At 44.2% G+C, this 14,559-nt stretch overlaps 1 protein-coding gene across 6 annotated transcripts in view; it reads left to right on the plus strand.

Moving 5' to 3' along the window:
• LOC149320104 (teneurin-4) overlaps nt 1–14,559 on the plus strand; it is a 793,050-nt gene that overhangs the window by 744,367 nt on the left and 34,124 nt on the right. For all 6 annotated transcript variants that reach the window (XM_089512941.1, XM_089512942.1, XM_089512944.1 and 3 more), the window contains 2 exons: nt 299–1,176; nt 7,735–7,907. In XM_089512941.1, the coding sequence (XP_089369067.1) occupies nt 299–1,176; nt 7,735–7,907 (1,051 nt within the window). The remainder of the gene's footprint in view (nt 1–298; nt 1,177–7,734; nt 7,908–14,559) is intronic.

A 14,559-nucleotide genomic window follows, 5' to 3' on the forward strand; every position in this document is an offset into this window, starting at 1 on the left:
CCTGTTTAAGCTTTTATTAGGTTTCAAGCTATCTCAGTCATGAGCTTTTATCCACAGGTGGGCATGCCCAGGCAATGATGACTTCTGCCATTTATAAGCCTTTTGTATTTTCCCAATGCATCTACTTCAGCCCACAAAAATGCATTAAAGTAGAAAAGCTACACAGTTTCTTTCGTTAACAGTAGCAACAATCCATCCGGGAGCATGCCAAGGCACGCTTTGCTATATAAATCATGGCAATATCTATTAGCATAATATATCCTATCAACCATTTCCTTCTTCTTTTCCATTATATTAGGTCCGTCTAGAGTGGCCTACAGACCTAGCAGTCAACCCAATGGACAATTCTCTGTATGTCCTTGACAATAACGTCGTGTTACAGATCTCTGAAAACCACCAAGTACGCATTGTTGCAGGGAGGCCAATGCATTGCCAGGTCCCGGGTATTGATCACTTCCTTCTGAGTAAGGTGGCCATTCATGCCACCTTGGAATCTGCCACAGCCCTGGCAGTCTCTCACAGTGGGGTTCTGTACATTGCAGAGACAGATGAGAAGAAGATCAACCGCATCCGGCAGGTCACTACCAATGGGGAAATCTCACTGGTAGCTGGTGCTCCCAGTGGCTGTGATTGTAAAAATGATGCCAACTGTGATTGTTTTTCTGGGGACGATGGCTATGCCAAGGACGCCAAGCTCAATGCCCCTTCATCCCTTGCAGTGTGTGCAGATGGCGAGTTGTATGTGGCTGATCTTGGGAACATTCGGATCCGGTTCATCCGGAAAAATAAGCCATTCCTCAATACGCAGAACTTGTATGAATTATCTTCACCCATTGATCAGGAGCTCTACTTGTTTGACACCAGTGGCAAACATCTTTATACCCAAAGCCTTCCCACTGGAGATTACCTTTACAATTTTACCTACACGGGAGATGGTGACATAACCCTGATTACCGACAACAATGGAAACTTGGTCAACATCCGGAGGGATTCTACGGGGATGCCGCTCTGGATAGTGGTGCCAGATGGCCAGGTCTATTGGCTAACCATCGGCACAAACAGTGCCCTCAAGAGTGTGACAGCACAAGGCCATGAGGTGGCCATGATGACCTATCACGGCAATTCTGGCCTCCTTGCTACCAAGAGTAATGAAAATGGGTGGACTACATTTTATGAGTAAGTATTTCTGGGCTTGATATTTCTGAATCATATCACAGATTGCACTAAGAACATGAGGAGAGGAGGGTTGGGCAAATGTGAAAGGACTGAGAGGCACTCCATGCACACACAACTGACCGGCTGTCTGCATCAGCGTATTTTGACACATTGAAAATGATGTAACATCATTTCCAGATGCCATTGTGGCTGATTGTCAGCCATATTTTTCTGCATTTTGGAGTGTTGGGAAACTTGAGAAGGGGCTTCGGTTACCATATTTGGGCCCCCGGAAAGCCATTTGCAGCCTGTAGGACACAGTTTACCTACCACTACTGTAAAGGTAGAGCCACTGTGGTGTAGTGGTTTGAGTGCTGGACTACTGTAACAGAAATTTCAGGAAACTTAAATTTCTAGGACTGACAGAGCAATAGGATTGGCAAGGATTGGCAAGAGGACCTAGTAATTGAAAATCCATAAGTTTATTTCCAATTGTCGACAAAGGAAAACAATGAACTCAGTGGAATTCAAGTTCCAAAAGCTGAGACCCCGAACAAGACAAAATGGCTCTTTTTATATTATTCAAGACAAAGAAGCTTCTTCTATACACCTGATTGGCTAATTACAATTTAAACATACAGAATTCTTACAATCAGAACAGAAATACATGCATACATTAAAACTGCATCTTCACTCCTTACCCCCTCCTGTAGGAATTCAGTGGCTTTCCTCCTAACCTTGCTCCTGAATGTCCTTATCTCAGTAGTTTATGTTATGTCTTTTTACTGGTGCCAGCTTCCATCCAGGTCAAGATGCACTCTTTATTCCTTTGCTCTAGTTTCTCTAAACTCCAAGCCTTTATTTCAAAAACCATCTCTCTGGCTGACAAAGGTGACTCCATCTTTCTATAGTTTTTTATTTCAACAAGGAATATTTCCACCACACTACAACTCGGGACATCACAGTTTGATTCCCCACTCAGCCATGGAAACTCACTGGATGATCTTGGATGAATCAAACACACTTTGCCTCAGAAAACCCCTTGATAGGATCGCCGTAACTCTGAAACAACTTGCACACAACAACAAACTGCAAAGGTACATTGAGTCCAGCATCCTGGTTTACACATAAATTAAGCAGCTGCTTCCGGAATACCCTCAAGTAAAGCATGAAGGCAGTAGTCCTCCTCCATTGTCCCGCTCACACACACAACTAATATGGTGTATTGTCTTTTCTGAACCTGCAGGTTGTACATGGGCTAATAATGACCTTTGATGCAGCTATCTTCCTGGCCAGTAGGCCCGGAACAGCCTACCTTCTCCTTTGAATCCAACCCAGAGCCTAGAACTTGGCTTTAAAGAAGAATGAATCTAAGGACATGCAGAACCCTTTCACAACTTAGCAGTACTCGCATGATGCTCTGGGGCACAGAGGATCATGCTGCCACTACTCAGTTATGGATGACCTCAGCATGTCATTATATGATTTCTTCTTCTAAATTACTTTCCAGGCTCTGCACTGATCCCTTTTCTAAATCTGTCCAATCCTATGGTGGTTTCCACAACTTGTGGCAATGAATTTAAAATAATACTGTCACTTGGAGCATATTTCAGTGTGAGCCACAAATTATAACAATACTATGTAATCATTAAATAACTATATATAATCATTTCCCAGTGATTGTTCATCAGTCAAAAGTTGCTGAAAGCAGGGCAACAGACCAAACCTTCAATTCCAACTCCCCTATTTTTCTACTGATTCCTTCAGAAATGTCAGAGGTATATGAATTAGTAATAACAAATTCACTGTCGTGAAATGGTACCACAAGGCATTTCATCATTACATGAATCATCAGGCTATTCAGATTGACAGAATATAAAATATATTTTTGTTTGATTAAAATTTCCATACAGGAAAACTTTACCAAATTCTTATGAAGGTAAATATACAACAGTTATTGTTGTTACTGTTATTGTTGTTGTTGCCTTCAAATCATTTCCAACTTACGGCAATCCTAAAACAAACCTATCACAGGATTGTCTTGGCAAGACTTGTTCAGAGAGGGTTTGGCTTTGCCTTCCTTTGAGGCTGAGAGAATGTCCTTGCCCATGGCTGAGTGGGGATTAGAACTCTGGTCTCCAGAGTCATAGTCCAACGTTCAAACCACTACACACACTAGTGTGTGTGTGTGTGTGTGTGTGTGTGTGTGTGCATTTAATAAATTTTAAATGGTTTTAACAGTAACATAGGATATACCTTAAACAAAAACAAAAAACCCCATAAAATTAAGACTAACAGAACATAGGGGCTGTACAGACTGGCCATTAAGGCTGGCCTGAGGGCAGAGTTGGGTGTGACATCCATACAACGCATGCTCCAACTCCACCCTCAGGCCAGCATGATGCCACGCGCTGCACCACACGGCGCGTGGTGTCTTGGCGCTTTTCTGGGACTGCATCTAGATGATGTAGTGCCAAAGACGCACCAAAAAGCTGTGGTGCCAGAGCCTGCAGCGCCCTTTCCGCAGCACAGAAAGGAACTGCTTTTTACACACCGCAGCCCTGATCTGGCGCAGAGAAAGGCAGCTGCAGGCTGCCCCTTAGGGGCGGTCTGTACAGCCCCATAGATTCACAGAATATTAAGAGTTGGAAGGAACACATACACATGTTGATATAATGCATTAGGTTTTTATTTTGAAGTTGGTGTTGGTGTATTTCTATCAGCTCCTGACACCAACTCCACCAAAAATTGCTTCCAACTGACTCCACAGCTGTGGCTGAAGGTATAGAATTTGGGTCAATGGAATGATTGGCCCTTCCAAAGAGGCATTTCTGGAATCACTGCTTTCTTCCCATGCTAGTAATGTGACAAATGATGGTGTTGGATGTTCACAAGCAAACAATTAGGTCTCATAAGTACCAAATGCTGCTTTAATTCTGTGCAGTGAACCTTGGCTAAATGCCTTTCTGCTTGGGGATGGATGGCTGTGGTTTCCTTTGTCAGCCTCATAATTGCCACTGTGATTGTGAAAGGCAGGGTTGCTTGATCAGATCGGCAGTGGGTTACATTAGCAGGTGATGAATTCATTGCTTGCACTGGCTACTTGGAGCCTTCCTTCATTTCAGTATTTGTCCTTAATTCTGGTGCAAGTCAGAGCATTAAAAGAACATGAGGATATTAGGAAGCAGTGGAGACCAGCCTACCTTTAAATCCCTTGGCCGTGGAAACAGGGCCTAGCTGGATTAACTGTGAAATGAATTGACTTGGGAAGGATTTGCCTCCCTACATATACTAGGATATTCCTGCAGTGACACAAGTGGCATTCTGCTAGCCTGCCTATTATTCCCATTGAACTGTGTGGTATCTAAGTACTTTCATAGAGGCCGAGATGTACCGTGCCATTGGTTCTACCTAGTTTTAAACAGGATGTTTTGGGGGATTTTTGTTTTGTTTAGTTTATTTTAAATGATGCAGTTGACAAGTTGGTCTTGTACATCCATTGTCCTTCAGAAGTTGTCAGCAGGTTGCCTGACTTACTGCTTCCTTGCAACTCCTCACTTATGAAAAAGCACACAGACAAACAGAACAGTGAGGAGTGTGATGGGTTTCTGTTTGGAGGAATGGAGCTGGGTAGATGTAAACCTGGCTGTTTCTTAGGGATATATGTGTAGATAGATCCCACACTCTCAAAAAATGAGTGTATTTGGACATCATGATGAACCATGCCAAAAAGAAAAGGAAAAAAAAAACCTTGCTAAGATATCCACACTAATCCATAAGAACAAAATCCAAAATCCACAGGTGGGCAATATGTATATTTGGACCAAATTGCCACAGAAGTACACAAAATTCAGGAGCTTGCACAAATTTGTGTCATTTTGCTTGGCTCTAATAAAAGTAATGCCCTACTATGCACAGTAAAACATGTCATGATGAGAATGAGCCTAGCCATATTTATTACTATTATTATTATTATTATTAACCTTTATTTATAAAGCACTGTAAATTTACACAGCGCTGTACATACAATCTTTTTAATTGGACAGTTCCCTGCCCTCAGCCTTACAATCTAAAAAGACACGACACAAAGGGAGTGGTGGTGGGGAAGGGGCCTCTCTAGTAGGATAATACATATAAAATACATAGCAATACAGGAAATGATTCGATAAAACAGACAACAAAAGAACATCAAATAGCAAGTGACAATTATGCAATGCCTGGGAACGCTGCCCTGAACAGGATGGTCTTCAACTCTGTTTTGAAGCTGGTTAAAGAAGTGATGGCTCTTGCTCGCGGGGGAAGAAGGTTCCAGGAGTGAGGGGCAGCAAGTGAAAAGGGGCGAAGCCGAGATGGGGCAGAAGAAATCCTGGGCTGGGACAACAGACCTTGACTACCAGAACGGAGGGCCCTAGTGGGAAGGTGAGGAGAAAGAAGGTCTGATAAGTAAGGAGGGGCCAGCCCATGGAGGGCTTTAAACATCGACAGCAGGAGCTTATACTGAATGCGGAAAGGGAGGGGGAGCCAGTGAAGGGATGCCAAGACAGGAGAGATGTGGTCAGAGCGGTGGGTGGATGTGATAATGCGTGCAGCTGAATGCTGGACAGATATTAAAGGACGGAGGTGAGAAAGAGGAAGCCCAGCCAGGAGGACGTTATAATAATCCAGTCATGAGATCACTAGGGCATGGACCAGGATCTTGGCAGAAGAGGCAGAGAGATATGGTCGGATTTTGGCAATATTATATAAGAAGAATCTACAAGCCTCGGCTGCGGTCTGGATCTGAGGGATACACGACAGAGAAGAATCAAAGATGAAACCAAGACTGCAGGCTTGCTGGATTGGTCGAATAGAAATGTTGTCCACAGAGACAGAAAAGGAGTGTTGAAGGGTGGGCTTAGGAGGAAAGACAAGAAGCTCCGTCTTGGACATGTTGAGCTTCAAACGCCGATGGCGCATCCACTGTGAGACAGCTGTGAGGCAAGACGAGACTTGCTGTTCAAGCCTTGGAGAAAGGTCAGGGGTGGAAAGATACAACTGGGTGTCATCGGCATACAGATGGTAGGAAAAACCAAAAGAGCTGATGAGTTTTCCTAAGGACAGTGTGTAGAGAGAAAACAGAAGGGGACCCAGAACAGAGCCCTGGGGAACTCCAACAGATAAGGGAACAGGAGAAGAAGTCTGTCCACCTGCAACCACTGCAAAAGATCTGTCTGACAAATAAGATCTAAACCAGTCAAGAACAGGGTCTGAGAGCCCAAGGTCAGAGAGTATGTCAACTAGGAGACAGTGATCAACGGTGTCAGACGCTGCAGACAGATCAAGAAGGATGAGAACACAGTAAAGGCCATTAGCCTTGGCCTGTAAAAGGTCATTTGAGATCTTAGTGACAGCTGTCTCTGTGGAATGCCTTGGGCGGAAACCAGACTGAAAGGGATCGAGGATGGAGTTGACTTCAAGAAACTCAAGACAGCGAGAATAAACAACCCGTTCCAAAACCTTAGAAAGAAAGGGAAGAAGAGAAATCAGACGATAGCTAGACAAAGAGGAGGGGTCAAGAGAAGTTTTTTTCAGAATTGAGGAAATGAGAGCATGTTTGAAGTCTGAAGGGAAGGAGCCTGTAGAGAGAGAGAGATTGAAGATATGGAGAAGCGAGGGCAGAAAAAAGGGAGCTATAGAAATGAGAAGACGAATAGGAATTGGATCAAGAGAACAGGTTGCAGGTTTGCAAGAGTTCAGAAGTGTAGATAGTTCATCCAAAGCAGGAGGAAACACAGAAAAATTTTTAAGGGAGGGCGAAAGAAGATTATGAGCAGAAGAAGAATCTGGAGGGACTATCTCAGAGCGAATAGTGGTAATCTTTGAGACGAAATAATTAGCAAAGTCATTAGGAGAGAATGATGAAGAGACAGGAGGAGAGGGAGGTTTAAGCAAAGAGTTGAAGATGGAGAACAAACTCTGCAGGCGCCTCTCATTGGCGGAGATCAATGATTTGTAATAAGTTTGTTTAGCCATAGACAGGGCATGTGAGAAGGAAGAAAGAACAAATTCGTAATGAATAAAATCTGCCCACTGTTCAGCCGCTCTAGAGCAGGACCGGAGAAACTTGATGATGGGGGTAAGCCAGGGCTGAGGCCTAGTCTAAGAGGAAGAAGTGCGTACAGAGACAAGGGTAAAGCGGTCAAGAGTCGAGGAAAGAGTGGAGTTAAATAAAGACATTGCTGAGTCAGCATATCTCGGACTATTTATTTATTTGCTTTATATCCTGCTTGCCTCTCAAAGGGGACTCCTCCCTTCTCTTCCAGCATAGCCATGAAATATGGGAAACTTTCACTTCTGCTTTATATTAACCATGCTTTGTCAGGATAGCCAAGTCATACTGGTTTTGAAATAAACTAGAGTTGTGTACATTGGGCCCAGAGTTAAAGAAACTGTTTTCTGTGGGCAAAGATGGATCTCCCAAACGCATTTGCTGAAACAAAGCAAAAGCTGTGCCACAAGGATTCTTGGCCCGTGCATCTCTATCTGTCTACTCAACTCTGCAGCTTCACCTTTCTTCTCACACATCTCTTTGCCTTCCAGATATGACAGCTTTGGCCGCCTCACCAACATCACTTTCCCTACTGGTCAGGTCAGCAGCTTCCGGAGTGACACAGACAGCTCAGTCCATGTCCAGGTTCAAACCTCCAGCAAAGATGATGTCACCATAACAACCAACCTTTCAGCATCAGGTGCCTTCTACACCCTCCTGCAAGGTGAGTCTCACATTTGCTGACTGAGGCTGCCTCTGCACTGCAAAAATAATGCACTTTGACACCACTTTAACTGCCATGGCTCAGTGTTTTGTTATTCTGGGAGCTGTAGTTTTGTGGGATATTTAGCCTTTCCTATCAGAGAGCTCTGATGCCACAACAAACTACAAATCCCAAGATTCTATAAGATGGAGTCATGACAGTTAAAGTGGCCTCAATCTGCATTAATTGATTCAAAGGGTTTGCTCTAGTTGGGCCAACCAAGGAGCACAAGGCAAGTATTGAAACTAACATTTAGAAGCTTGTGTTCCTTCCCTAAGAAGAAAAGAGGGTAGAGGGAGCCCCAGGTATGCAGAAGAAAAACAAATTGGCCAAGGTCTTACGTTGCCAACTTAGGGGCTCAACAGACAGCGTGTTCAGGGGCAGCTCTGTGCTGCCCCTGGATGTGCTGGGTTGGGGATGCGGCAGCTGCACGCCATACCTCCAACCCAATGCAATGGAGGCCACGAAACACGGCTCCTATTTGCACCCTAGTAGGGATGCCATAAGGGCCACAGCACAGCCTTAGGATGCCCTTTGTGCACAGTGCCAATTGCGCACTGCGCAGGAGGGACATCATCGTGGTGCACCCCTTGTAAACAGGCACACGGCAAGATGGCGCCCCGGCAGAGGACGAAGGGCTGGGCGTGTGTGGGAATATCATCCTGGTGTGCCCCAGTCACCAGTTGAACCCATCTCCATCACTCAGAGTGGCTGCTGGCTGTTAAGGTATATTTGGGGGTATTTACACTCATGGCAATAGTACCACAATCATGACTACATAGTACAACTCAATATATTATTATTTACTATTTTTATTTATATCTTGCTTTTCCCCCAAAACTGGGACTCAGAGAGGCTTACAATAAAAAAAACCCAGTAGAATTAAAAACATACAAAAAAGAGCATTAAAACAGAATTAAACCATTATAATTTTAAAACAGATCACTTGTTAAAAGAATATAAAAGAATTTTTAAAAGACAAAAACACTTAAAAACAGTTTAAAATAGTACATTATTATTATCATCATCATCATTTTATATATTCTATATGTTCTATAAATACTTTTGGATCTGTAATGCTAAGAAATGTGAGTTATTCTAATACAGACTCAGATTTTGCTAGTTGTTGTTACTGTCACATTCATGAGTCCAATTATTTTGGGGATTTGGGGGTTGTTGTATGTAGGGATTTCGAGGGAGGTGTGATTTGCTGAGATGGTCCTGGGGTTTACATGGCAAATTTTGTCTGCTCTTTCCTGATTTTTAAATAAAGCATAACAGTTAGAGGCTGAGATCCTTTTTCCAGAGGTTAGCATAAAAGTTCTGCAGATGGGATGATGTTTTATTTCCCCTCTCATTCCTCGCAGTCTCACCATGTTGTTGATGATGGTGATGTTGTTAATCCACCTTTTTCCCAGTTTGGGATTCAAGGTGGCTTGGAAAAGTGTAAAATAAATACAGAAAAAAGTCACACCATACAAAATTTAAACCCTTATTGTTGTTGTGTGCCTCAAAGTCATTTCTGACTTAGGTTACCCTAAGGTGGACCTATTACAGGGTTTCATGGCAAGATTTGTTCTTTACATTAAAAAGAAAAGCTGCTACAATCGCCACCATACAGCCAGTCAGTGTCTGATAGAGAGTAGGGGTATTGGAAAGGCACATTGTTATTTCCCCATAGCCTGGTGCAGACCAGTGCCGTCATTCACTGAGATCTTCCAGAGGCCTCCAGAACTCCTAGCAGATTATGTAATTGGTCTATGTCTTGCTATGGGGACATAACCAGATCCTTCTCCAGTTAACCCCTATTCTCCACCTGCCATTGAATGGCCATAGGTCGGGGACAGTATCTAAATGGTGAGTCTGGGCAGGGCTTTGGTCCCTATGATGAGAAAAGAAGAAAATACCAACCTCTGCAACAACAACAAAAAGACACACACAGGTATACAGTGGACTTATGCTTGTGTATGTCACTAACAGAGAGCCAGGATGGTGTAGTGACTTTAGCCCTGGACTAGGACTCTGGAGACTAAGGTTCAAATCTCAACTCTTCCATGAAACCCATTGGGTGACGTTGAGCAAGTTACACTCTCTCAGCTTCAGAGGATGGTAATGGCAAACTCCCTCTGAAGCAACCTGCCATGATAGGTGTGCCTTAGGGTCGTCATAAGTTGGAAACAACTTGAAGGCACACAACAGCAAACAACATTTCACTAACACAACGCTAGCCAAGACATTAAAGTGCTGAAGTGTTATTTCACTGATGTACTATAACTGTAAAACAAATATTTTTGGGGGAAAGAGAGAAGAAGAAGAGAAAAGTTGATTATTTTTAAATTTTAATTTGCAATTATCTATTTTAAGAAGATGACTTTGGTTGGTTTGTTCGTTCCAATAAGTCTAAGAATTAAAAAGAAACCCACTCAAGAGTGAGAACAAAACATTGCAGGTGGAGCTGGGAATTACTAGAAAATAGTCCAGTAGACCATAGAATTGTTACTGGACTTTTTTTAAAAAAGCAAAAACACCTAAACCACAGCAGCAAACATCACAACCTCCCAACACACTTGCCCTGTCTGGAGGAGCCTTCCAGCTGCAACTTCTTGTCACAACCCGAGCCCAGTATAACACAAACCAGATCTGCAAAAGGGAAAGGGAAAATTAAAGTATATATTATTTTCATATATGTGCCCATGTGGGCATGGAAGAGGTGGGGAAGAGAGAGAAACCATCTGCTTTCTTCCCACTTCTTCCTTTCTACAACTATGAACTTGCCTTGAGGCAAGATATCCATTCCATTTGGGACAGGGGAGCAGTTAATGCAAAATTGAAAATATTTCCATAACTTCCCCAGAGTCTTGGAGATAAGTCAGGCCATTAATATAAATACGTTCAAACAACGAATCAACCTCTCCTCTGCAGCTATTGGCAAGGGGTGAGAAGGGTTGAGCGGCACGCACTGGATTATGCAGCAGGAAACAGACATCATCACGGTAATCCCTGCACCATGAGACACCTATATCCTGGCGCCTTCTAACGTTTTCCTTTGTTGACGCGTGCACACTCGCACCTAATTAACCGGCAGAACTTTGGCCTGGCCAGTTAGTTCTTCATAGCGCAGCTGTTTGCTGTTTGGGATTCAGTCTGTTTCCTTGGTAGTACAGTTTTCCTCTCTTATTGGTTCTGTGTCCGGGATTGCTGCCAGCAATCTCTGACTTATGCTGATAACCAGGCCTGCAACCAACACGTGTAGGCAAAACAAACCTTGTGGAGAAGCAGTCAAGGAGCAAGCCGAGAAAACAAGCCGAAAGACGAGCCGAAGTCAGGAAGCCAGAAAGCAGCGTGGTCAAAACAGTCCAAGGTCACAATAGCCAAGAGATAACAAAGGTCCCGTCCGAGGTCAAGGTAGCAAGGTAACAAGATGTCAGGAGCTAGAGCGACAGCAATCACACCAAGGGCTCATGCAATAAACTCTAGCAACAAACTCAAGCCTCTCTCCCACTTAAATCAGGGAAGCTCTCCCTCGAGCCACCTGAGGCTGGTTTGCCGATTGTCTTTCTGCAATCCTCCTGGATCTGCGCCTGCAAGCACTCTCGGCCCTTCTCTCTTGATAAGAAGGCACTTGCAGGCACGCCTCGTCTCCTGAATCACCACTAGGCTGTGGCACCCTAGAAGGCCTTTCTTCGGCACTAGGACCTGGTTGAATCTCCTGCTCTGGGGCTGGAGGATCACAGCTGGGACCTGGCAGAGCAGAACTAACACCTGGCGTTGCCTCAATCAGCCCTTGCTCTGGAGGAGGCTCATCCTCCTCCTCATCCTCCGAGAGCTGATCTTGGCTGGCCATGACATTCTGTTATCTCAAACAACTGAAAACCCAGGTAGGGGCAGGGAATGCAATTAGGGTAGCTTGCTTTGCACATGACAAGCAGATGCATTCTGCACCAAGGAAGAATTCCACAGCTGGGATTCTGCATGAGACTCAGTCTACACAATTGGACTTACATCTACAGGAAATAAAACTGAACACCTTTGCAATGTTGGTACAATGGGCCCTCCAAATTCACTGGGGTTAGGAGCACAGGACCCCCGTGAAAGTGGGAAAACTGCTAATAAAAAAACCTCTTTTTAAAATAATAATAATAATAATAAAAATAAAATTTATTTGTATACCGCTATTCCTATACAGATCACAGCGGTTTCCAACATTAAAATTCAACAAAACAATGAATTACAACAATATCCCGACAGTGTACAAACCCACCCTCCATACAATCAAAGAAAACCAACATGAACAAGCCAAAACTGTACAACAACCACAACAGATTAAAACCATAAAAAAACTATGCAATAGCTGGATTGACAGTATACATCATCGAAGGAGCAGGGACGTAGCTGGGGGGGGGGGGTTCTTGGGGTCCGAACCCCCCCTTCCATTAGAAAAATGAATGGTGTGTGCTGCTGCGCCACCACACCCAAACCCCATTATAATGGTGGCACTTAGTCTGGACCCCCCCCCCTTCCCAAAATCCTAGCTACGTCACTGGAAGGGGGATTAGAATAACATCAGAGCTCATGGGTGGAAAGCCTGGCGGAATAGGAAGGTCTTCAAATTCCTCTTAAACATATCTAGAGAGATGACAGTGCGGAGCTCATTGGGCAAAAAGTTCCAGAGCTGTGGGGCTGTGATCGAGAAAGCCCTCTGAGATGACATGTATCTAAATTTAGAAACTCTTAGTAGATGTTTCTCACCCGATCTGAGAGTGCGGGGCGGATTATATGGGGAGAGGCGGTCCTCCAAGTACCCTGGGCCCAAGCCATTTAGGGCTTTATAGGTTATAACCAACACCTTGTATTGTGCCCGAAAGCGCATCGGCAGCCAGTGTAGATCTTGTAAGATAGGTGTTATATGACTGGTCCTGGAACATCCAGTGACCAGCCTTGCTGCCATATTCTGAACCAATTGTAGCTTCCAAGTTTGGTACAAGGGTTGCCCCGTGTAGAGCACATTACAGAAATCCAGCCGAGAGGTTACCAGAGCGTGTACTACTGTTTCAAGGTCCCCCTGGTCCAGGTAGGGCCGCAACTGGCGTATCAGCCGAAGCTGATAACAGGCGCCTCTGACTGTCGCATCCACCTGAGATGTGAGGTGGAGCGACGAATTCAGAAGCACCCCCAGACTGCGAACTGAATACTTCACAGGGAGCGTGACCTCATTCGGGACAGGTGGAAAAATCTCCTTCCCCGGGCCTGGAGAACCTATCACGAGTACTTCCGTTTTCTCTGGATTCAAACTGAGTCTGTTTTCCCTCATCCAGCCCATTACTGACTGATTTTTGAGAGAGAGAAAACCTCTTTAAGAATCTGTAGGTTCTCCAGCACAACTCTATGGTCAATGTCTGCCAGACATTGACTGTAGAATTGCACTGGAGGGCCTACAAATGCCTAGAGTGTTATCTCTAGGAAGCTCTAGGTCAGCGGTTCTCAACCTGTGAATTGCAACACCTTTGGGGATCGAGCAACCCTTTCACAGGGGTCGCCTAAGACCATCAGAAAACACATATTATGAAGTAGCAACAAAAATAATTTTATGGTTGAGGGTCACCACAACATGAGGAACTGTATTAAAGGGTCGCAGCATTAGGAAGGTTGAGAACCACTGCTCTAGGTCCTCCAGCACAATTTCTGGCTGATGTTCACGATAGAGTTGTGTTGGAGGAACTAGAGATTCCTAGAGACAATATATTAATGAATCTGTGAATAGTCAAAGCCGCAAATATGGAGAGCTGACTGTATTCAGTAAGGGGCTGCCGTGATGTTGCTATGTAAGGAGCCAATGAAGTGACTGTTGTGCTTCAGTCCTGGACAAGGACTAGGGACTTTCATCATGCATCAGTAGAGCCCAGCGCGCATCAGGATACTGTCTAGGAAGTGCTGATGCGCATTGGCAGAACCCAGTGCACATCTGATGACTCTTGCCAGTGCCCTGATATGCATCTTCACAATTCACTAGGATAGTTCTGTAGCGCCTCTGCTATGTAAGTAAGTATGTGTAAAGTTACATAATTTAGCCAGCAATATATATCCCGCCTTTCTCTCTGTTGAGGAACCAAAGCATCTTAACAACATAAATTAAAAGAGAGCAGAGTGAAAAAAGGAATCATGAAGAATGATTTTGAAAACAAGCATGGAATTAAAACAGTTCAGAAGCATTCAAAATATAATCAGGGAAGGAAATGACAACAACCTCCATGAAAGACCACTCCGCATCAACCTGTTAATGTCCTTTCACATGATGCAATTATAGCACTATGATTCCACTGTAACTGCCATGGTTCCATCCTCTGGAATCCTAGGATTTGCAGTTTAGTGAGGGATATTTAGGCCTGTTACAGACTGCCAAAATAAAGCTGCTTCGGGCCTCTTTGGAGGTATGCTATTTTAAATGATGCACGGGTCCTAAGAGTCTGGAGGTTGCGCCAAAGCCACACTCCATTCCTAAGCACTGGAGGGCAGCTTTGGTGCAGCTTCCGGATTCTTAGGATGCATGCATCATTTAAACAGCATACCTCCAAAGAGACCCGAAGCAGCTTTATTTTGGCAGTCTGTAACAGGC

Source organism: Sceloporus occidentalis, unplaced genomic scaffold (assembly GCF_023333645.1).
Source record: "Sceloporus occidentalis isolate IW3139 unplaced genomic scaffold, rSceOcc1.0.p SCAF_2, whole genome shotgun sequence".
NCBI lineage: Eukaryota > Metazoa > Chordata > Lepidosauria > Squamata > Phrynosomatidae > Sceloporus > Sceloporus occidentalis.